Consider the following 21,596-nt stretch of genomic DNA (forward strand, 5'->3'; position numbering starts at 1 on the left):
TAGCGGTGGATTAGAGAGGGAGGGGGTAAATAGCCTGCAAGTTAGATTACCAAATTATTTTGTTTTCCAGTTTTAGCAAAGATACATGTTAGCTTAATTAATAAAAATAAACATAAAATAAAGAATAAGAGACAAAAGATTTACTTGGTTTGCAATCGGAGAGGTTGCTAATCCAAGGCAAAGTAAGCTCACTAAACGACTCCTTCAATGAAGGCGGAGTAGCCTCTTATAGACGTTGAAAGCTCAGAAAAGAAACTACAGAATAAGAAAATGACAGTACAGAGTTTATTGTCAAATCTTGTTAAAATGAAGAAGACTACGATTCTATTTATAGTCTACTGCTCAAAAGTGTTCGTTGCCAGATGGGACATCTCCGGACGCTTGGAGTGGATCCAGGCGCCCCCAGCGATGTATTTTATCTACTTGCAATGACTCTTCAACGGTGCGATGATAAATCTTTATCGGTACCCGACACTGGATCGGTTCGGGCTCGTGGACTGTCACTGACGCGAATCCAAACTTTATATGCATCAACGTCTCATAAATAAGGCGCCTATTCTGTACCAGGCTAGCTCCGACTCTCAGACTTAGTCTGGGTGCCTAGAGTCCACGCATCATTCTCGTCCACCGATATACTCTTCTGCAACATCTCGTCCCTTGGATGCACCGAGTCTATCGACCTGCTTCCCGTGCCATCTTTCTCACTAGCTGCATCTTCTGCTCGATTTCTTGTATTCCTAAGTTCTTGCACACTTAGACACAAGGTTCAAATACAACAGGACTTAACTTAACCCGATTGATCATATCAAAACTTAGTCGGGGTACTTATAGATCTAAGCTTTTTAGAGAGGAGGAGCCTGAGCGAGCAGAAAAAGAGGTCATCAAATTGGCACCGTCTGTAAAAAAATTTTACAAAAAGCTACCATGACTTAATATGGTAAAGCGGCGATGGAAGATCAACTGGAGTATTCGGTTGAATCTTCTTAACCTTCGTTGCTAAACCATAACAAAATAGTCAAGATTCAAGGTTACACAAAAAAATCTCACGTTTGGGGGGCAACTGTCCTAGAATTAGCTTGACGACTCGAAGGAGATCCTCATCCATCCGAAGGAAAGGAAGTGTTGTCTATAGAAAAGCTATCGGTAATTACTCCCATTTCACATAGTTTATGGGAATTAGATTTTTAAATATCAACATTAAAATTTTAATTTATTCAATTTAACTAAATTAAGAATTTTAAAATTTAAACTGAATCGAATAATCTTAATTTATATGATTTAATCAAATTAAAAATTTTAAAATTAAAATTTAACCGAATTATCTGAAATAATCGTTTATAAAAATCAAAATAACTGAATCAAATTCGGCTGTTTAATTCAATTTAATTGAACTTTATGTTTTATACAATTGCTACATTTATTTAATTTTATATTTTCTTATTTTGTATTTATTTATTCAATTTAAATTACATAGAAGCGTGTTTTTTAAAATAGTAAATAAATATAATATTATTAACTGAATAAAAAATATTAATAGATAATCATTCATTACATATATATATTTAAATCTAAAAACTTCTGAAAAGAAATAAGCAGTAAGTGAATATACTTAATATGGAATCAGAGGTCATATGTCACAGATAATCATAGTTAAAATTAAGTTTCCTTGCCATGGCCAATGATGCAGCGGTTGAACTCATTTTTAATTTAGTAAAAATTTATAATTTTTTTTAATAAACGGTTGATTAAAAAACTACTAAACTGTCCATTGTAATCTATTACAAGCTCTTTCTTCCTCGTGACCAATAAAAAATTTCTACCGAATCAATCATCTTGAAAATTAGTTAACATAAATTTAACACTCGGTGACAACTAAAAATAATAATTACATTTTTTATCATGCTCTTTCTTCCTCGTGACCAATAGAAAATTTCTACCAAATCAATCATCTTTAAAATTAGTTAACATAAATTTGACACTCGGTGACAACTAAAAATAATAATTAAATTTTTTATCATTTGCTAATGATGTAGCAGTAGCATATTTTCTCAATTTCTCAAATATCTAAGGATTAAGTCCAAGATTCAATGAATTAATGGATTTTTTTAATAGATGCTTAATTTAAAATTATTGAACTAATGAGTTCCTCGTTATCAGTATTTTTTTTATTTATAATTTTTTTTATGAGACTGAATTGATCATCTCAAAATTAATCAAATTTAATTAGATATATTGTGTTAATTTAAAAAAAATAAATTAAACTTTCTTACAGATACAGTAGATTAAAAAAAAATCTTACAAAATATTATGAAATATATTTGTTTAAAAGAACTACTTATATTTAAGGTAGATAGATCAACAATTCAATTCTTCACAAGTTAAGGTATCATTTTAGACAATCCTTGCAAAATTCTATGACTGTTAGAAACTAAAGGGCAAGAGTGTGCACTGTTTGAAAGTGATTTAAAGGCCTTAGATATTATCGAAGTATTCATTTATATTGTAGTTAGAGATAAAAGATATCCCTTTTCACTTGGAACCAGGAGACAAACAATCTTTATGAGTTTTAATTTGCAACAAAAAAACAAAAACTTTGAAGCACTTGCTTTTCAAATGATAGACTATAAAACATTTATAATAAAAAGATACTATCTGTATTATATTTACGATTAAAGGAAGATACCATTTATATTATATCTCGATGTTTAAATGATATTTGAATAATAGATAGTAGAAGACAGCGTGGAGGAATATGTATCTATAATAATATTGGCTAATACGGGAAAGATAGGGATCCCAATTTAATTTAATAAATTTATATTTACTAATAAGAAAACTGGAGGTTGTTAATTCAATCAATCCTATTATATATATATATATATATATATATATATATATATATATATATATATATATATATATATATATATATATATATATATATTATTTTAAACGGTTCTGGTGCGGCTTGGGGCCCGCCTAGTTGCCACGTTTTGTTAATTTCTGAGTCTTGTAACTCGCTCGTTCTCGATCCACTCCCGATTTTGCCCCTGTATTTCCATTTATATATTAGCATATTATTTCCTCGCTTCTCCTCCCTTGCTCACCCTCCTCCCCCCTTCTTCACGCTTCAACTCTGTTCTTCCTCGTCGCGCCTCTCGATTTCTCCTTCCTCCCCAATCCCTCGACCTTCTCCTCACTTTATATCAAATTCCGTCTAGTGATCCCTCTTCTTGCCCTCACGTCTCGTCAAAATCGCATCTTACGCCGGCCTCCGCCGCCCGATCCGTGCCGCCTCTCCACTGCCTCTACGTGATTCGTCGATATCATGAGTATTTACTCTCCTCGATGAACCCACGAAACTAGGATCTTGCATGCAATGGACTACCAGGGGGGCTGCTCGTAAGCTGGCACTGTGAGCGTGACCGATGGAAGACGCAGGCGTGGCGGCGCTGGGGGCGTCGAAGGTGGTTAAGGTGAGGCGGGAGGTTCTGGCCGCGTGCATGAAGTGTTCTATCTGTCAAAAGCTCCTCAGGGACGCCACCACCATCCCCGAGTGCCTCCATACTTGTGAGTTCCCCCTTCCCCAGCGGCTTCTTTAAATGCTCCCGTTTTTCATTTTTCCTGGTACCAATATCTCGTCCTAGGACTTTTATCGAATGATTGAACGTAGAATTTCCGCTTCTTACGCATTTTTTTTTTTAAATGATTCTCTCGATATGATTTTTTCTTGGTCGATTTGAGATCCGAATCTTGTATGGTGTATGAAAGATGGAAAGATTATAGTTTTATTACTACGTTCAGATCCTTAACTTTAGCTTGAGGGTATAAGCCTTGTTTTCAACAATGATGTCTCTTGCCCTGCTTCTACAGTGAAATGAATTATTGGTGTATTCATGACCGCCGGTTCGGCGAGAGATGGTTCTGGTTCTTCAATTGCCTTTCTTCTTTGTTCTTTGGCAAACTTGTACAATACATGATAAAATTCATATTATATTTCACGGATCATGGATGCAGCAGTAGAGTCTACTCGAAACAAATTTAAAATTTTCCTTGCGATGGATTGTTACATTTTTGCACGATGTTGCACTTTACTTATCTAGGTTAAAAATTTGAGATTCAGGTCATTTTTGGAACGATAATTCTATTTTGTGTCAAGGTTGGAACGTTGGCTGTGTTTTAAAGGATGTCATGCTTCCTTCATCTAGAACTCAGATATGACATACTTTTGTGCTTTGCAACAAGAACTGCTATATACTTGTCTGACTAATTGAAGCTGCTTAAAATTTCATCCTATTTATGTTTCAATCATTAGCAACAGTTACTTGATAACCATTGATACTTAGGCAGATATTTCATCTTTGCAGAGCCTCTGTACCTTCTTTGGTTTTGCTAGAACTCTAAACATTCTTCTAATATCCTTGTTTCTTACTTGGAATTAAAGCTTTGACATCTGAGAGATTACATTAGACTTATGTTTGTTTTGATCCCTTTTATTCACTATTCACTCTTCCAACAGAATTGAGTAAATCTGATAACTCTGCTTCTTAGGTTAAGTATCCGGGCAAGCATTGTAATATGGAATACCAGAACTTGCATTGATGTTCACATTCTTTCAGCTTTCACTCTCCATGTCCTTTGGTTTTCAAATCTTTTTTGTTTCAAATTGACATATTTTGTTTGATTGTGCTTAAAATGCGGTTTAACACATTCTTTCATGCACCATTGTATATTGACATTTATTTTGTGGGAATGCCTATGTATTTCAAAGCTACTATGTTATGACCTAGATTTTCTTATTTAAATATGGGCCATTAAATGAATAATTATTGGACTAATTATTCAGTAATCATAAGAGTAAAGTATTGCATGTCACTTTAATAAGATAAATTGATGACTGAGCTTCTTGAATTTCTCAGCTTGAGTGATTAGTAAATGAGTTTCCTTGTGGATTTGCAATTGTAATTGTTGTTGTTTGAGGCATTCATTCTGAGAATGTATTAACTCTTTTTTTTTAAATGGTTGACATCAAAAACTGATCTGTATTATAACTATACACCATCAAGGGATCATTTCCCATGGTTGGATGATTGTGACAACTTAGATCGTGCAAGTTATTGAGATTTAGAACTACTCAATTATGTCCTATATTTTCATATTTGGCTACAACTTGATGTTTGTGTTTTTAATCAGTTTGCAGGAAATGCATTACAGAGAAACTCAATGATGAGGAGATAGATTATTGCCCTGTATGTAATATTAGTTTGGGAGCTGTTCCAATGGAGAAGCTCAGGTTAATTTCTTGCCTTGTAATTTTTCTGTTTCCTAGTGATTCTCCTTACTATATATGTAATAACAATTTTAGTTCAAAAACTATTCTTCTTTCTACGCAGTTTAAAATTTACGGGTTCTTGTATTCTTGCCATTCATATTTTAAAATGACAAGGGCAGAAAAATCACCACGATTTGAATTAAGCTAAGGGAATACCCACAAATGAATTTGCTAAATGTACAACAGTGATCCTAATGGTGCCTTCTGGAACTCTCATATTGCACTTGTAAAGTAACAACTTACCACCACCATTAAGATGGGTTCCAATAAATTGTGTTAACAGAAAAATAATTGTAGAAAGGATGGACTTGAGTCATCCTAGGTTGAAATAAGGCAAGCATAATTTTTTTTTTCTCATTTGTTTGTCTTGCTATTTTTCCGCTATCAATTCTTCCAATTACAAGGCTTTGATCTTGATCAGCTATTGGTTCACAACTTCTAAATTTCTTTCCAAAATTACCTAATTTAGCATTTGCAACTTATAACATTGCATGAAATAAGTTTCATGTGTCTTCCATCTCATGCTAATTTATGTGAAAATTCTTATTCCAACTGGAGATTATAGGTCTAACTCATTAGCAATACCAATGTCAACTGTTTATCTTCAGCTATATGCATTGAGAAGCACATGATTTTTATAAGCGTGCAGTTAATATCAGATATTTTACAGAGCTGACAACAATTTACAAGACATCAGGGAAACAATTTTTCCTTCTAAAAGAAGAAAGGTTGAACTTCCTGAGAAAGCACCAACCACAGTGTCTCCAGTTAAAATTAAAGAAAGATCACTTTCTTCATTGGTTGTCAATACTCCTAATGTAGCAACACAGATGAGTTCAACAGGAAGGCAAATTAAAGCAGTCACTAGAAGAACAGTCATTGTTCATGATCGGAGTTCATGGGCTGATGAATCTAGCAATAAAGACAATTATTTCGATAAGCATGTTCAAAAGCCAAGCTCAAATGTGAGAATGAGCAACGAAACTGATAGATTGAGCAAAGTTTCTCAAAATAGAAAACAGGTAATAAAAGTGGAACTTCAGCATTTGTTGACTCACTTTTGTGTTTAAACAACAAGGAGACTGCATTTATTATCTCGTTCTGTAATTGTACAATCATCCTTTTTTTTCTGTTTGTTTTGCCAGCCTCATCCTAGCTTGGAGTCATCCAACCACACACTTTATGAGGGAAAAGACAGAAGTGGTGGGTTTAAAGAAAATGTTGATATCTGGAACTCCTTGAATTGTCTGGTGGAAGCTGCAAACAGGACAGAATCATTTAGATCTGTTCCCGAGAGCCCTGACGCTGAAACTGAAGGACTTAGTAAGAAGGAAAGGGTTAAAGTGCATCCACACAAGTTTAAAGTTACTGAACAGACAGATAATAGTTCAATGCCACAAGTAATACCAAAAGAAAGTAGGTTGCAAAGAGTCAAGAGAAGAAGGAAAGAGCCTACTGCATCTGCTCAAACATCCTTTGATTCTGGAAGTTCTCCATGTGTTGGGAGGAATCCAATATGGTTCTCCTTGGTTCCTTCTGTCGAACAGTTACATATCTTCTCTTGTGCAAGTCACATTATCTCCTATTATCATGAATGCTTATTATTTCTGATACCTATACCTGGTGTGAATTGTTACAGGACCGAAGATTCACAATTTCAGCAGCTATCTTCAAACTATATAAAGATCAAGTGAGTTTTTTTTAATCTTAATCCTATAATGAACATTCATCATTAGAATTTTATTCACATATCTTTGTCTTCACCCACTTTTCTTACTGCCATTCTGTTCATTCAAGATTGGCATGTAGCTTCCTTAATTTTTAGCAAAACAAAAGTGCAATGACCCAGAAAGTAGGAGCTGGCACTGGTTAAGTTTGAGTTGAGTATTCGAACATGAGACCTGAGTCAGGACCCATCTTCTCGGAGAAAAAACTGATCCGATCAAGTTCAATTTTCTCATACTAAGCATGACCCAGTAATCTGATTTCAAAATTAGCTTCTTGAAAGAAGAACTGCACGGAATGCCTTGTGTCATTTCACATTAAACATTGCATGTTAATTAGTTAATTTACTTTTAATATGTGCATTTTGATGTCACTCCCATTCATAAAATTTCCTAAACAAATCACATTGGCTCAACTAATTCTGAAATTAACTTGTTGAACCAATAGGACTTGTTCAGGACATTTAAGGATTAGTGACATTAAAGTGCACCATTGGGTGTAAATGAACTCCACAATGTTTCATGTGAAAGTGATGCAACAAGTTACTGGCAGGGTTGAGAGACCACCGAATATGGGAAGCACAGGGTAAATCAGCAAAAATCTCAACTGGGGCATAATTTTGAAATTGTTATATATAGGGTCGTGATTTGATAAAAGTCTAAAACTAGGGGCATGATCTAATGTATCGCCCATATTTCTACTTCAATAAGTAATGGAGCAAATTTAGATAATACAAAATGATTTAGGAATTGAAAATTGCAACTTGTGGTTGTTGAATGATCCTATGTTCTTATTAATGGAAAACATAGTTAAAAAGGCAAATTTGTGGATCAACTTAGATTTCATCCTTGCTTAATATTAAGATAGAAGCTCCATTTTTGCCTCATTATTCTCAGAAAAAATAAATCTCCCAAAGTAATTAATATGGCTTGAGCAGTAAGGTAACTGGAAAAAAATTAATTTAGCAATTTTTCAGTAGGTTCTGCAGCTATATTAATTCCAATAAATTTCTCATTAATATGAATATTATTCTTGCAGTTCCTCTTTGTTGCTTTTACTCTCCTTGTCTATTTGATATAATTAATATTTAGTTTGTAATTTGTCAATAGGGATGGTAACATGCCTGTGTCCTTCATCCACAAATACCTTGTAAAGAAGCTTAATCTTGAGAATGAAGCTGTGGTCAGTTTTTTTCTTCCAATTCCAATATATATCCTGTAATGCAGTAAACCTTTATTTTATTAGTTCATATTTTGTTGTTTTGACTGCAGTTATTGAGATCATAAAAGGGATTGACATTGTTTCTGCTTCATTGTGTTATTTAAGAGAAGCATTTCCCTTGATGCTTTAAAATTCAGCATGACATCATAGCTAAACCATAATTCCATATAAAGATATACATCTATGGATAATGCATCATAATAATCAACCTACAAATTCATATAATATAAAATATTACAAATAATCATGCATATTAATCCAACTAAGCTGGATTTAGGCTTTTTGTTATTCTAGCATAAATTTGTTCTATGAAACGAATTAGATTTGCATTCACTTGAATTATGTTTCTGGAAATTTTGGAGTATATATGTAGCTGCCTTATTAAACTGCTGGTGTTGGCCTCAAGCCCTGATGAAAAAGTTTGAGAGTTGTGTTAACATTGCAGCCAACATCATACTTTGCCTAAACCTATGAGCTTTAATTGTGTTTCTTTGTGAGTGATATGCAAAAGGTGGGCTAGCTAGGGAGGTTGCTTAGGAACAGCCCATCGTATCGACACCTAGATGTGATGCAAAATAACCAAGGGCTCTCAGGTTGTTATCTGTCAATGCAAGAATCTAGTCTCTAATTACATGATTATGTTCTTGGAATATAGAAACTCTTTTGAAGAAGGGACTAGAACTAGAAGACGCCATATGTAGGAGACAAATTAACAAAATTGCTTATAGGAAGCAAAAATAGGTTGGAGAAAAGATTAGATAAATAGGCAATATACCTTTTAAAATCTAGTAGGCTAGAATAATTAAAATGAAAATTGAGTAGGTATTATCTTAAATAAGGATTATAAGGATGAGGCTGTTCAAGAGATCTAGAGATATATATATAGAAGAGTTTTCACTTCACTTCACTTCATTTGCATTCATCTCTTCTTTTTTTTCTTTCTATTTTGTAATATATATTATATAACATAAAATAATCAAAACCCAAAATCCATTTTTTTAATTATTAGATAATATATACTGTATATAATTTGTGGAATATGACAACTTGTGCTTATAAGCTATAACTGGATGGTCACAGCTGGAAATCACTTGCCTCGGAGAACCAGTGAGCCCCGCAATGTCCATGAACAAGCTTGTGGAACAATGGCTAAGAGAGAGATCTTTGCAAAGGCTTCAGGCGACAGTCGAAACCTCAGCTAAGGAGTTTGTAATGGTATTAGCCTATGGCCGTCGCAAGGTTACAGAAAATGAATGAATTTGACAATTGCATCGCCAATGAAAGCTCACAATCGAAGAATACATTTCCATGTCGAAACCTCGGGCACTCAAAGGGAGTCCAAGTTAGCACATCTCAATATGTCATCATTTTCTCAATTTTCTGCTTTCACATTCAATGTCGTCTCTATGTATGCAATTTAAGGATTATGAGATGTCTATTTTGATAAGAACACAATAATTTACACCAAATAACTAAAAAGAAAAGCTTTTCATTACAGGCCACAACTTATTGTAAATCTCAGTGAGAGTTTATTCTTTCGTGAATTATTGTATTTCTGATTCACTAAATCAATCTGATGTTATCAAATTGGAAAGATTTATGTTTATTAGCTTTTTGAAGAGTCCTATATCGACTATGAAATCATTTTGCAACCTGAAAACAAATTCTCCTTGCGGTAAGATGTGTTCCGAGGGAGTATTTAGAACGTTCGAGCACTTGAGCTACAAAAATAGTTAGTGTTTTTCACCTCTAAACTTCAATTCAAACCTCTTTCATGGAAGTTTCATGAAGAGTGTGCACAGGAACGAAAAACAAATGCATATGATCCAGGAACATGTGCATATGATGCAAAAGTAGGAAGAGAGGAACATGGGGTAGCGACCTAAAACGCAATAATACAAAGAACAAGTGTCTATGCACATTCTTCGCAAAGATGACACATTTTGTGTTCTACGTGGTGTTGAAGATGAGCAAGGAGGAATAATAGCAACACAAGTAGATTACCAACCGAACCCCAACTTGGCTATGGTCATACGAGTTCATAAGTTTCTTCATTTATTGTGTATCCAAGTTTGAGATCTAATGAAGTTCCAACTCATCCATGCAACATACAATATCTAACTTTACTCGAGAAGTTATTCATCAAACAATAAATAAATGAATCGGCTTTTGACTGTACAAGCAAGCTCATGAACACAAAGCAAACTTGATCGGGAGCTCAAGCAATTCGCTCAACTTGGAACACTCATTGAGTAATAACACACGCATAACTTTATCCAAAACAAACTAAAAATGTCTTAATTTTTACATTAATCCTCAGATCTACAAGAGTTCTTCATTGATTCAGCAAAAATGAGATTATTTTACCTCTTTGCTTGCATGAACTTGATCCAACCAAATCAAGGGTGGTAAGAGCATCAAGCATGCATCTATGGTGTGTGAGCCTCATGATCTTAAATGAATGATAATTTCTTCATTTCTTAGTCAAATCTCATGATTCCAAGTTCTACTTATTCTTCCTTTAGTGTACTTTGATCTGAAATAGTGATCCTTGAATGGGGATCTCTGTGCTCGTCTCTGGAGCCCTTCAATTCTGAGAACTCACACACAACTCTCGATTCGACCTTTGTGCATTCAAAGTTCAATATCTCCCTGCTCACAAAATAAATTCACCTGAGTCCGGACTCGTTAGAAAGCCAAGCTCAAGAGCTACAAAATGATCTAAATTTTAGAGAAATTGGTTGAGTATTTCTTGAGTTATTGTCATCCAAAGTGAGAAAAGAAGCACACTGAGTTCAAACTCCTGCCCCCCAAAGCTAAGAGCTGGCTGCTTGTCTTGACTCCATCTCGACCGTTGATAACTTTCCATCTGAGGGCTCACGTTTGAAGGCGGCCGGGGAGCGATCCGTGGGGAGAAAGTGTGGACCAATCCGATTTCGTTGTTCTCCCTTCCAGCTTATATTTAAGTCCTTCCTCTTCCTTGCTTCTCATCTCAACCATCTCTGCAATCAGCTACCAAATATCCGTTGACGTAGCGGAGGTCCGGCGATGGCGCAGGAGGAGACAGATGTCTCGACGGCGGCTGGCGAGCCCTTGGTCGATGCTCCCTCCGCGGAGCCGCCGGCGGAAGGCGGCGCGGAGGCTACCGAAGTTCCTCCGGTCGGCGATGCCAATCCTTCCAAGGAGAAAAAGGAGCCCAAGCCTAAGAAAAAGCCCTCGGGTCCCCGGAAGCCCTCCGCCCACCCGCCCTACGCTGAGGTAAGAGCAGTGACTTTATCGCCTGTTGGATCTCGGTTTGAGAGTAGATCTGGATTGTGAGATTTCTGGTTGGGATGTGTAGATGATTACCGAGGCGATCGTGACGTTGAAGGAACGAACTGGCTCGAGCCAATACGCCATCGGCAAATATATTGAGGACAAGCAAAAGGATCACCTCCCAGGAAACTTTAAGAAGGTTCTCCTCGGCCAGCTGAAGAGGCTTGTGGCCGCCGGGAAGCTGAAGAAGGTAAAGAACTCTTATAAACTCCCCGGCGCTCCGGCCGCTGTTTCCTCTTCTGCTGCCCCAGCCAAGCCGAAGGTGAAGGCTAAGGCTAAACCGAAAGCTCAGCCTAAAGCCGCTGCTAAGAAGCCCAAGGCGAAACCTGCACCGGTCAAGTCCAAGGCGAAGCCTGCAGCGACCGCCAAGCCTAAAGCTAAGCCGGCGCCTGCTGCGAAACCAAAGCCTAATCCAAAACCCAAGGCGAAGGCGAAGGCGAAGGCGAAGGCCAAGCCGGTGACCCCGGTTAAGTCCAAGGCCAAGCCTGCTCCGGCAGCGGCGAAGCCGAAGGCTAAGCCCAAAGCACCAGCGGTGTCCAAACCAAAGGCCAAGGCGAAGCCCGCTGCCGCAAAGCCCAAACCAGCCGTGACGCGATCTAAAGCGAAGCCGCCTGCGCCTCCCAAGCCAGCCGCGAAGGCAGCAGCGAAGGACACTCCGAAGAAGGCAGCAGCGCCGAAGGCTCCGGCCGCGGCTAAGAGGAAGGCACCAGCGCCGGCGGTTAAGAAAACGCCGGCGAAGAGAACCAAGAGGACGAAGTAGGCGGCCGATTTTACTTGTTGATTTCCTAGTTTTTTTTTTCCTTTCCCGTTTTGGTTAATTTCTTTGTTGAAGTTGAACTGGCTGTTTGTTGTAAATTTCGAGCGTTGGTTTGTGTGGCACATCCTAGAAAATTAATATTAGTCGTTAACTTTTCTATTGTTTTGGGTTTGTGTTTCCGTGCATGGTTGCAGGCGCTCGGAACCGTTAGTATTGATTGGTACACTAAATGAGATGCAGTGCGAGTGGGAGTGCGAGCTTTATATTTAAGTGTACTAATTAATTTGGGTATTTGTGTACGGATTGTCCTTCGTTATTAAGTAGCACGATTTACGAGATTGTTTGGGTTGGATTTCATTAGTTTTTAGATGATTTATGCATTTAAGTTTTTATTCTTTAAGAGTATTCTTTGTCTAAACCGATTTATCACAATTCGAATCAATCGACTGGTAGATTGGTCAACCGCCCGATTCCAATCAATTGATTGCATTTATGTTTTTAATTGATATATATATAATCTGTTTGATGATTTTAAAAATTTTATATTGATGTTAAATTGCCTGTACTTGATTTTTTAAAAAATTTATCTGTATTTATTTTTTAAAAAAAATATTGAGATCTTTATACTTGACAAATATTTTTATTAATGACGTTTGACTCTCGAATTATATTTAGAAAATAATGTTAGGAATTATGATACTTAAGAATGAACTAAAGGATATATGTATAATAAGATTTAGGGGGTGTTTGGTTGATGAGTTTGAAAATAAGGGAATGGAATGATAGTAAAAGATGGTGTTTGAATTGTGGGTTTGAGAATGATAATTTGGGAATGATTTCTAGATTTATGGGAATCAACCAAACCCATATAACTAGGTGAGTTTCATTTCCATTCACATTCCCATTACACCTTACTATCAAACTCATACCCAAAGTCATTCCCATCATTTAACCAAACGTCCCCTTAGTTATCATCCATTTTTTTCATGGAATATAGAAAATTGAAATAATAGTTTGTAAAAAGTTGATCTAAATTCATCATTAAGGATTATTACATTTTACTTATCACTGAATATCTTATGAATGTAGCTAAAATTTTCCACATGATTGAGCCAATAACTAAGGGTTCTTCTTGATAGGAGAAGAATTAAAAAGAAGAGAGTACAATTTAGCATATCTTAATTGAACTAATCTCTTCCTTTGTTACTCAGCCTAACCTATAGATATTATCTATCATAAAGTTCATCACTCATTAAGAGTCCATCAATATTAATGAATCAAATTATTAGATCTGCATATTAAATCCACATCTATTTAATCCAAACTACCAGGGGCATAGCCAGGATTTTCGATTATAAGGGACAATTTTCAAAAATTCATGAAACGAGAAAGGAATAACTTACAACTCTTGAAAGATCATTGTTTTTGAGAAAAATAGAGAGGAAGAAGTTAAAAAAAAAAAAACTTTACTTTCTTCGTTAGAAAGCTTGACTAGTTTCGGTGAGCTCGGCAATAACACAAAGAGAGAAGGTAAGATAAAACATGACTATTTTGCTGTGCCAATAAAATCCTAAAAAAATACCAGAAGAGGAAGAAGATAGAGGGGTTGATGGCTGTTTGATCTTGTTGCTAGAAGAGGGCAACAACTGTATTGCATTTCTTGCTTATAGGAGAAGAGAAAGGAGAAGAAAAAAGCTCTTCTGCTTTAAAAAGGAGAGGAAAAAATTGTAGGTTTACTAACGTTGGAAAAGAGAAGGAGAAGAAGCAAATGAGGAAGAAGAGAAAAAAAAAATAAAAGAGAGGAATGGGCGAAGGGGTGACATACGGTACGGTTGGGATGTAACATGCATAGGGAGAAGAGAGAGAGAAAAAAAATGAAAGGTTTCGTCAAAAATATCCTAATTCTTTTTAAATCGTTCGAACTCGTTTAAATATTAAACTTGGTTTGGTCATAACTCAACTTCAAATCAATTCCAATTTGAACCAACATAATACTTATCTCCATATCTACCCATTGAATTTAATTCAAACTCGATTCAATTTTAATTTAACCTCCTTACTTTATGCCCTATGATTTAGTTTATCCGTTTATTATTATATATTTTATTTTTAAAATTTAAAGCTTAACCGTTTTTGACATTGAATGGAGATGAATCAACTAATCAAAGTGAGGATATATATATATATATATATATATAATTTTTTAATAAAATATGAGAAGGGGTGGTCGCACCCCCTCTCCTTAAGGTGCTTACGCCCTTGCAAACTACCTTTATATGTAATCAAACATTAGATCACTTAATATTGGGATTTAGTTTTATTAATGATAAGTAGTTGTATGTATGTTAATCAAGTGTAAACACATCTTATGAAGATTAAGTCCACACATATAAACTTAATTGGATTTAGTCTATCCATGTGGACTTAATCTTTCAATCTCTCACTTCGACTATAATTTATTCTTTATACACCACACAATCCTTAGTTGAGCTCAACATGCCAATCTTTATGGGTTAAATACCCCTTTAATTTAAATAATTTGGTCCATTAAATCAATTAGTACATGACTAAAGAAGTCATAGTTACTATAACTGTAACAAAATCCAACAGTAATCACAGTACTAATATCCTTAATGACATAAATCAAATGTGGATGTGTAGTATAAAATTCACAAAATGTGACTTGTAAGTGCTCATTTCTTCTTTATGACATAAACCGAATCCAAATCATATTTATAAAAACCTTATATTAAACCACGTGGTAAATAATGATTTAACTTTATGACTCCAAATAAAGTCCATATTATATTTACAATAAAATAAAAAATTATAACAGTAAATATGATATCTATATGTCAGAGAAAGTCAAAATCATGCACACATATAGAAAATATGCAGTATATACAATGAGCCAAAATATCTGTTCATGAATACAGAGTATTACACAAAATGCAGATGTTGGTCCCGAGTAAGCTAGCAAGAGGGGGTGAATTACCTTGAAAGAAAGTTAGCAGTTCTCTCACTTTTTGGAACTTAGCAAAGAACATAAGTTAGTTTAATAAAAATTTAAAACATACAAACAAAATAAGAGACAAAAAAATTTACTTGGTTAGCAATTGGGGAGGTTGCGAATCCAAAGCAATGGAAAGCTCAACTAAAAGATTTCCTTCAGTGAAGGCGGAGTAGTTTCTGTTGGGACCAAAAAGTAGCTAAGGGGGGTGAATAGCTCGTCGCGATCTTCGTGCTTGACGTTGCTTGTTTCTTCAAAGATGTGCAGCGGAAAATACAAAGAAAACAAACTACAACGCTAACAAATGAATTTTACTTGGTATCCACCTCACACGAGGTGACTAATCCAAGGACCCACACACTCACGCACCCTCCACTATGAAAACCCTCCTTTATGGTAACTACCAAAGGCGGAGAAGCCCTACAAGTTCACACTACAAGAAGAAAAGGAAAGGGAAACAAAATACAGCACAAGCTTAAAATAAAACCCTAACCCTAGCTTTCTTCTTCCGCTATAGATCCGCCTCTTGACTTGGAAAACCTCCAAGAACCTTCAAGAACTGACGATCTAAACTTTTTGGAGAAGCTGTGGGAGCACTGTGATGATCGGAGATGAATCGGTGAAGTTCTACCGAAGGAAATGAACGCCTGCGGCTTAAATCGACGCCAACGGTCGGATCCCGATCGATTGGATTGCTCCCAATCGATTGGGGAGACTTTGGATCGATCCACGGATCGATCCAGAGCGCCTCTGTGCTTTCTGGAATAGCCTGGATCGATCGGTGGATCGATCCAGGGCTTATCGCGAATACACAGCAGCTCCCAATCGATCCACTGATCGATTGGGACCTCTGGATCGATCCACCGATCGATCCAGAGAGGTTCTGTTCGTGGGGACTCTCCGGATCGATCGGCCGATCGATCCAGCAGAATCCAGATCTGCTGGATCGATCCACTGATCGATCCAGACCTGCTGGATTGATCCACTGATCGATCCAGATCTGCTGGATCAATCGGTTGATCAATCCAGATCTGCTGGATCAATCGGCTGATCAATCCAGATCTTGGTTTTTGCCCAAAATCAAGTCCAAAGCCCCCTAAACCAACATCTAGTCAACCATGACTTGTTGGTACATAAGACCTAGCATCCGGTCACCCTTGACCAGTTAGGACTCTCTCACCAAGTGTCTGGTCAATCCCTTTGACCCACTTGGACTTTTCTCTTCTTATCAAGTATCCGGTCAATCTCTCTGACCTACTTGGACTTTTCTTCCTCGTGCCAAGTATCCGATCAATCCTTTTGACCTACTTGGACTCTCACCAGATGTCTGGTCAACCTTGACCCATCTGGATTTCCCCCGTGCCTGGCTTCACTCACCAGGACTTCCATTCTGCCTAGCTTCACTCACTAGGACTTCTCTTCTGCCTGGCTTCACTCACCAGGACTTTCACCTAGCTTCACTCACTAGGACTTCTCTTCTGCCTGGCTTCACTGTAACGACCACCCTTCTTGCTACTACTACACTCTAAGGATGACCGTTACTTAACTACTAACTCTACTTAACCGATATGATTAAAAATCACATGGAAACCCTACCAAAAAATTTCGGCAAAGTCTCCTCTGTACCGGTGACCATATTTAACAATACATGCAATATATACTCAGCCACAAACGGCTGGAACACATATCAATCAACCACGCAGTTAAATAAGTATCAAACACACAAATATCTACTTTCTAAACTAAACTCATTCTACATGCAATCTAAACAGAATAATCTCAAATGACATGAACTTAAAATACAACTCAAATGTTTATTAATTACTAAAATGCGGAAACTAAAATTAAAACTTCTTTCCTAGTCTCAAGGCTTCCATAGTCCTGGCATCACACATCCTTCGAACACCTCCTTGTCGCCTTCCTTTCTATATCTTTTCCTTTCCTGTATCTGCAGTAAGAGGAAGTGTAGTCTATAAGCAAAATTTGCTTAGTAAGCGCTATCTAACTCACAAAATCTCGATATGCATGTATATAAATAAAAACATGCTAAAACTGAATGCTAACATGTAAAGTTACTCATGCTCATACATAGCAAAGGAATCATACTAACTGAAATACTAAACATGTATAGCTAATCATGCTCATAAATAGCAAAGAACAGTAAACTACCTCATGCTCTTCTATTAGTAAAGAAACATACTAAAAGGCTAAACATGTAAGGCAAGTCTATACTATCATGCTTGCATAAAGAACTAAGCTTACTGAATTCTAAACACCTTCTGAATCTTATTTCACTTGTTTAAAGACTTATTCTTTAAATACTTTATACTTATGTAAAACTTGCTTTACTTGTTCAAAACTTATACTTATAATACTTCAAAATAATAATCAACTTCTTCTTGGGCCCGGCAACTGTGCTTTTACTTTTGTAACGACCCGACCCATTCGGCGGCCCATTTGGCGACCCTATGGTCGTCGACCGTCGACCGTCGGCCGAGCCGTTACTACTAGGTTAGACAACTGAGAGTCCAGTACAGTGCCACTGATAAAAGTAAAATACTTGTTATCTTTTAATATTTCTATATAATGCCTCGGCATTTTCTTTAGCACCTTGTGTGCCAAAATCCCTAAAGTCTTGACCTTGGGATCTACTTAAGGCCTCGGCCTTTTCTTTCTTTTCTTTATCTTTCTTATACTTTTCTTATAAAAGAATGCTTCTTACAAAACTTAAATGTTTAACCAAATTCTACACTGAAATGCTTAAACAAAATCTGCATACAAGTTTCAACATAAATCTGCATATTAAGCTTATCTATAGTCTGCATACTAAGCTTATCTAAAATCTGCATACTAAACTTCATAAAATCTGAACTATCTTTCATAGCCATTGGTACAGGAAAATTTATAGAATTAAATCTCCAGCAGTAAAACTTAGCATAATTTTCCTAGTGTTCCAAGTAACATGCAGGTGAAGCAATTAATTCTATTCGTATTTGAAAACCACCTATCCAGTATAATGAACCTTCATCATCAGCAGCAGATTATATAGCATTTCAGCATAGATGGGTAGTTATTCATCATCTGTTGAACCAATTGAATTTTTTAGGCTTTTCTTCTAACAAAGGTAGGAAACAACCCAAGAAAGAAAGTTTCTGGTCCTGACTTCATAAATGGCACGAAAGATACAACCAACAAGCTTAAGGTAAAGTCATCAAGGAAATCAAAAACCCAAGCCTAAGATCTGTTCATGCTCAGAAAATTAGCAAGGGAATCCAAAAACTGAACCTAAGGGAGGAACAAAAGAAATTCGGAGCTATCCTACTGCAGGTGAGTAGCAACTTACATAAAAGTCTGCACTTATAGGCTTTAATTAAAATCTGCACTATAAGCTTAATTAAAATCTGTACTATAGGCTTAATTAAAAATCTGCACTATAAGCGCTTAATTAAAATCTGCAATATAAGCTCTACATAAAAATCTACATTATAAGCTTAATTAAAATATACACTATAGGCTTAATTAAAAATCTGCATTATAAGCGCTTCTTATGCTTCGAATTCAAGAAGAACAAAGGTTCGAAACTACTCCTACTGCAAGTGAGAAGCACTTACCTTGCTTCTTGGACTCACAACCGAACAAAAATGGCTTCTAGGACCTTAGCCGTCCGCCGAAGATGATGCCCTAACTCCCTTTCATTTTCTGCCTGAGCTCCGCCATCGTACGCAGAAGAGAAGGAGAGAATGGTTTAAGTCATGGGAAAACAGAGCATCAACTTATCCCTTTTTATAACTTAATATTTCTATTAACTCTTTAAATAAATTCGCTACTTTTTCTAAACAAACAAATCCAACATCAACTTATCCCTTTTATAATATTCTGTTAATTATCTTAAATAAATTCGCTACCTTTTCTAAACAAACAAATCCAAGATCATCTTATCCCTTTTATAATATTCTGTTAACTATCTTAAATAAATTCGCTACCTTTTCTAAACAGAAAAATCTGTTTGCCCACCTGGTCAGCTGGGTTTTGACCGAGTCAAAGGTCGTGGGTTCAATTCTCGGCTTGGACAATTTTTTTGTCGAAACTTCCTTCGTTTAGTAAAAATACCAAATGACCTCCAAAAATTACATAAAAATACTCTAAAAATTTCTAAAAATCCCTAGAATATTTCTATAGCATTTTTAAATATTTTTAAATTACTTTTAGGACTCTAATTGAGGAAATTTGGGGTGTTACATTCACTCACCAGGACTTTCACCTAGCTTCACTCACTAGGATTTTCTCCTGCCTAGCTTCACTCACTAGGTCTTTCACCTGGCTTCACTCACCAGGATTTTCTCCTGCCTAACTTCACTCACTAGGTCTTTCACCTGGCTTCACTCATCAGGATTTTCCTTCTGCCTAACATCCCAGTTAGGACTTCCCAATCAAGTATCCGGTCAACCTTGACCTACTTGACTTTTCTTCAACCAACCTGATCAGACCCTGATCAGAGGGGAATTGCACCAGACAATCTCCCCAAATGCACAACTGCATTGTCAAACATCGACACCCAAACCAAGACTCAAGCTTTGTCAACCAGGTCAGCCTTGACCTAAGGGATATTGCACCAGCAGTTTCTTATAGACGTTAACACTCGAACATAAACATAAAATAAATTTGGAAATGAAAGTGCAGTATGTTGTTCCAAACTCGTAGGACCAGGGCTCTTTTTATAGCCTATTGGTCGAATTTCTCAGTTGCCTCATGTGGCAGGTTCGGGCGCCTGGAGCAGGTTCGAGCGCTCCCAATGGTGCACCTTATCTGCTTTGCAACGACTCTTCAACAACTTGATAATAAGTCTTTATCAGTACCCGGCGCTTAGAGTGTTGCTGACGTGGACCCAAACTCTTTCCCCGCTACAACGTCTCCGAAGGGATGCCTGTGCTGTCCTAAGTTAGTCTGAGCTATTGGAGTCTAGGTGCTTGGCCAAGTCAACTTCATGTTTAATTGACCGACTATTGCTCCGGATGCTTAGGTGATTTGTCGGCCATCTAGAGTTAAGCTCATCCGAACCCAACTCCGGCCTTCTCCTCGAGCAGACTTCCTCTCCGACTTCTCGTCCCTCAAAAGCGTCGTGCGCGTCCTTCTCGTTCGCTGATATATTTTTTCACAGCTTCTCATCCCTTGGATGCACCAGGCCAATTGACTCACTTCCTGTGTCATCCTTCTCATCTGCTGCGTCTTCCACTCAACTTCTTATGTTCTTAAGTCCCTGCACACAATACATCAAATGAAACATAGAGTCTAACTTAATCTGATTGATCACATCAATACTCACCTGGGTACTTACAGTTTTCCCTTTTTTGATGTGAATCAACCCAAGTTAAGTTAAGATTAAACCAAAATAAAATAATTTCAACAAGTAAATGAAATGTGCAAAAAAATAAATATACCTCCCCGTTAACTTAATCCTTATTTCTCCCTATTTGATCACATCAAAACAAAATAGGAAAAATATGAAAAAATAGTTTAGAAAAATATTGAAAATATTTCCAGTGGTACAAAATAGATTTTTTAGTGATATGGCTATTCATTGAAATTTATTTTTAAAGAGATAATTTTTTATCAATTAATTTTCTATTTTGCTATGAATAATTTTAAAATTATTTTTAAGTTAATAAAAATCCTGAATATGTTTTCCCATGTTAATCATAATTAATTTAAGTATGATAAAAAAAATTTATGAATAGAATATTTTTATTTTAACCATAGAAAATATTTTAAACAGATAGAGTTATTTTCAAAAATAAAAATTTTAAAAATAGAAATTATCATGTGATCCGGCGGTAAGAATGGGGGGCCCATAGATGGGGTTCCGTCCGAGCGGAACCAGAGATTACCCAGACAAAGGTTTGGGTTTCCGACGCCAAAGCAGTAGAACCGGAGCCGAGTGGCCGAGCGGAGGTGTCCGCTCGGCCGAGGACAGAATGGCCGAGCGAGGGTGTCCGCTCGGCCGGAATCATGGCAAGGGAATAGTGGTTAGCCGAGCGGCCTATTCGCTCGGCCCGGGATATGGTATGTCAGCAAAGGCATGATGATTAGACTGTACGCAAGATGGCACTATTAAAGGCCCCACCATCACGTCACGGAAAGGTTGATACAGTAGTGGTATGGCCTTATGAATGCCCTTCTGACAGGCCCACACCTGGGCATGGTCGAAAGCAGGCGATTGCTTCGATTGGTGTGCCCAG

General features: G+C 36.7%; 2 protein-coding genes across 2 annotated transcripts; both read left to right on the forward strand.

Annotated features, from left to right (window-relative positions):
* The first annotated feature begins 3,110 nt into the window (after positions 1-3,110).
* On the forward strand, positions 3,111-9,814 carry LOC121994366 (E3 ubiquitin protein ligase DRIP2-like). The gene is made up of 7 exons (XM_042548428.1): positions 3,111-3,570; positions 5,194-5,293; positions 6,003-6,354; positions 6,478-6,878; positions 6,972-7,022; positions 8,167-8,239; positions 9,359-9,814. Exons 1-7 carry the CDS (start codon positions 3,429-3,431, stop codon positions 9,533-9,535), a joined length of 1,296 nt encoding a protein of 431 aa, XP_042404362.1. The 5' UTR covers positions 3,111-3,428; the 3' UTR covers positions 9,536-9,814.
* Positions 9,815-11,250: 1,436 nt separating this feature from the next.
* Positions 11,251-12,515, forward strand: LOC121997838 (histone H1-like). Its single transcript, XM_042552477.1, has 2 exons — positions 11,251-11,536; positions 11,619-12,515. The coding sequence occupies exons 1-2, from the start codon at positions 11,327-11,329 to the stop codon at positions 12,351-12,353; spliced, it is 945 nt and encodes a 314-aa protein (XP_042408411.1). The 5' UTR covers positions 11,251-11,326; the 3' UTR covers positions 12,354-12,515.
* Positions 12,516-21,596: the final 9,081 nt, after the last annotated feature.

Source organism: Zingiber officinale, chromosome 6A (assembly GCF_018446385.1).
Source record: "Zingiber officinale cultivar Zhangliang chromosome 6A, Zo_v1.1, whole genome shotgun sequence".
Lineage (NCBI taxonomy): Eukaryota > Viridiplantae > Streptophyta > Magnoliopsida > Zingiberales > Zingiberaceae > Zingiber > Zingiber officinale.

What these genes read in the sequence shown, in the direction of transcription:
- LOC121994366 (XM_042548428.1), top strand. Translation starts at nt 3,429, where the DNA reads ATGGAAGACGCAGGCGTGGCGGCGCTGGGGGCGTCGAAGGTGGTTAAG. An exon ending in CCCCGAGTGCCTCCATACTT is followed by an intron (nt 3,571 to 5,193) that starts GTGAGTTCCCCC and finishes GTTTTTAATCAG; the next exon opens with TTTGCAGGAAATGCATTACA. An exon ending in GTTCCAATGGAGAAGCTCAG is followed by an intron (nt 5,294 to 6,002) that starts GTTAATTTCTTG and finishes GATATTTTACAG; the next exon opens with AGCTGACAACAATTTACAAG.
- LOC121997838 (XM_042552477.1), top strand. Translation starts at nt 11,327, where the DNA reads ATGGCGCAGGAGGAGACAGATGTCTCGACGGCGGCTGGCGAGCCCTTG. An exon ending in CCCACCCGCCCTACGCTGAG is followed by an intron (nt 11,537 to 11,618) that starts GTAAGAGCAGTG and finishes TGGGATGTGTAG; the next exon opens with ATGATTACCGAGGCGATCGT.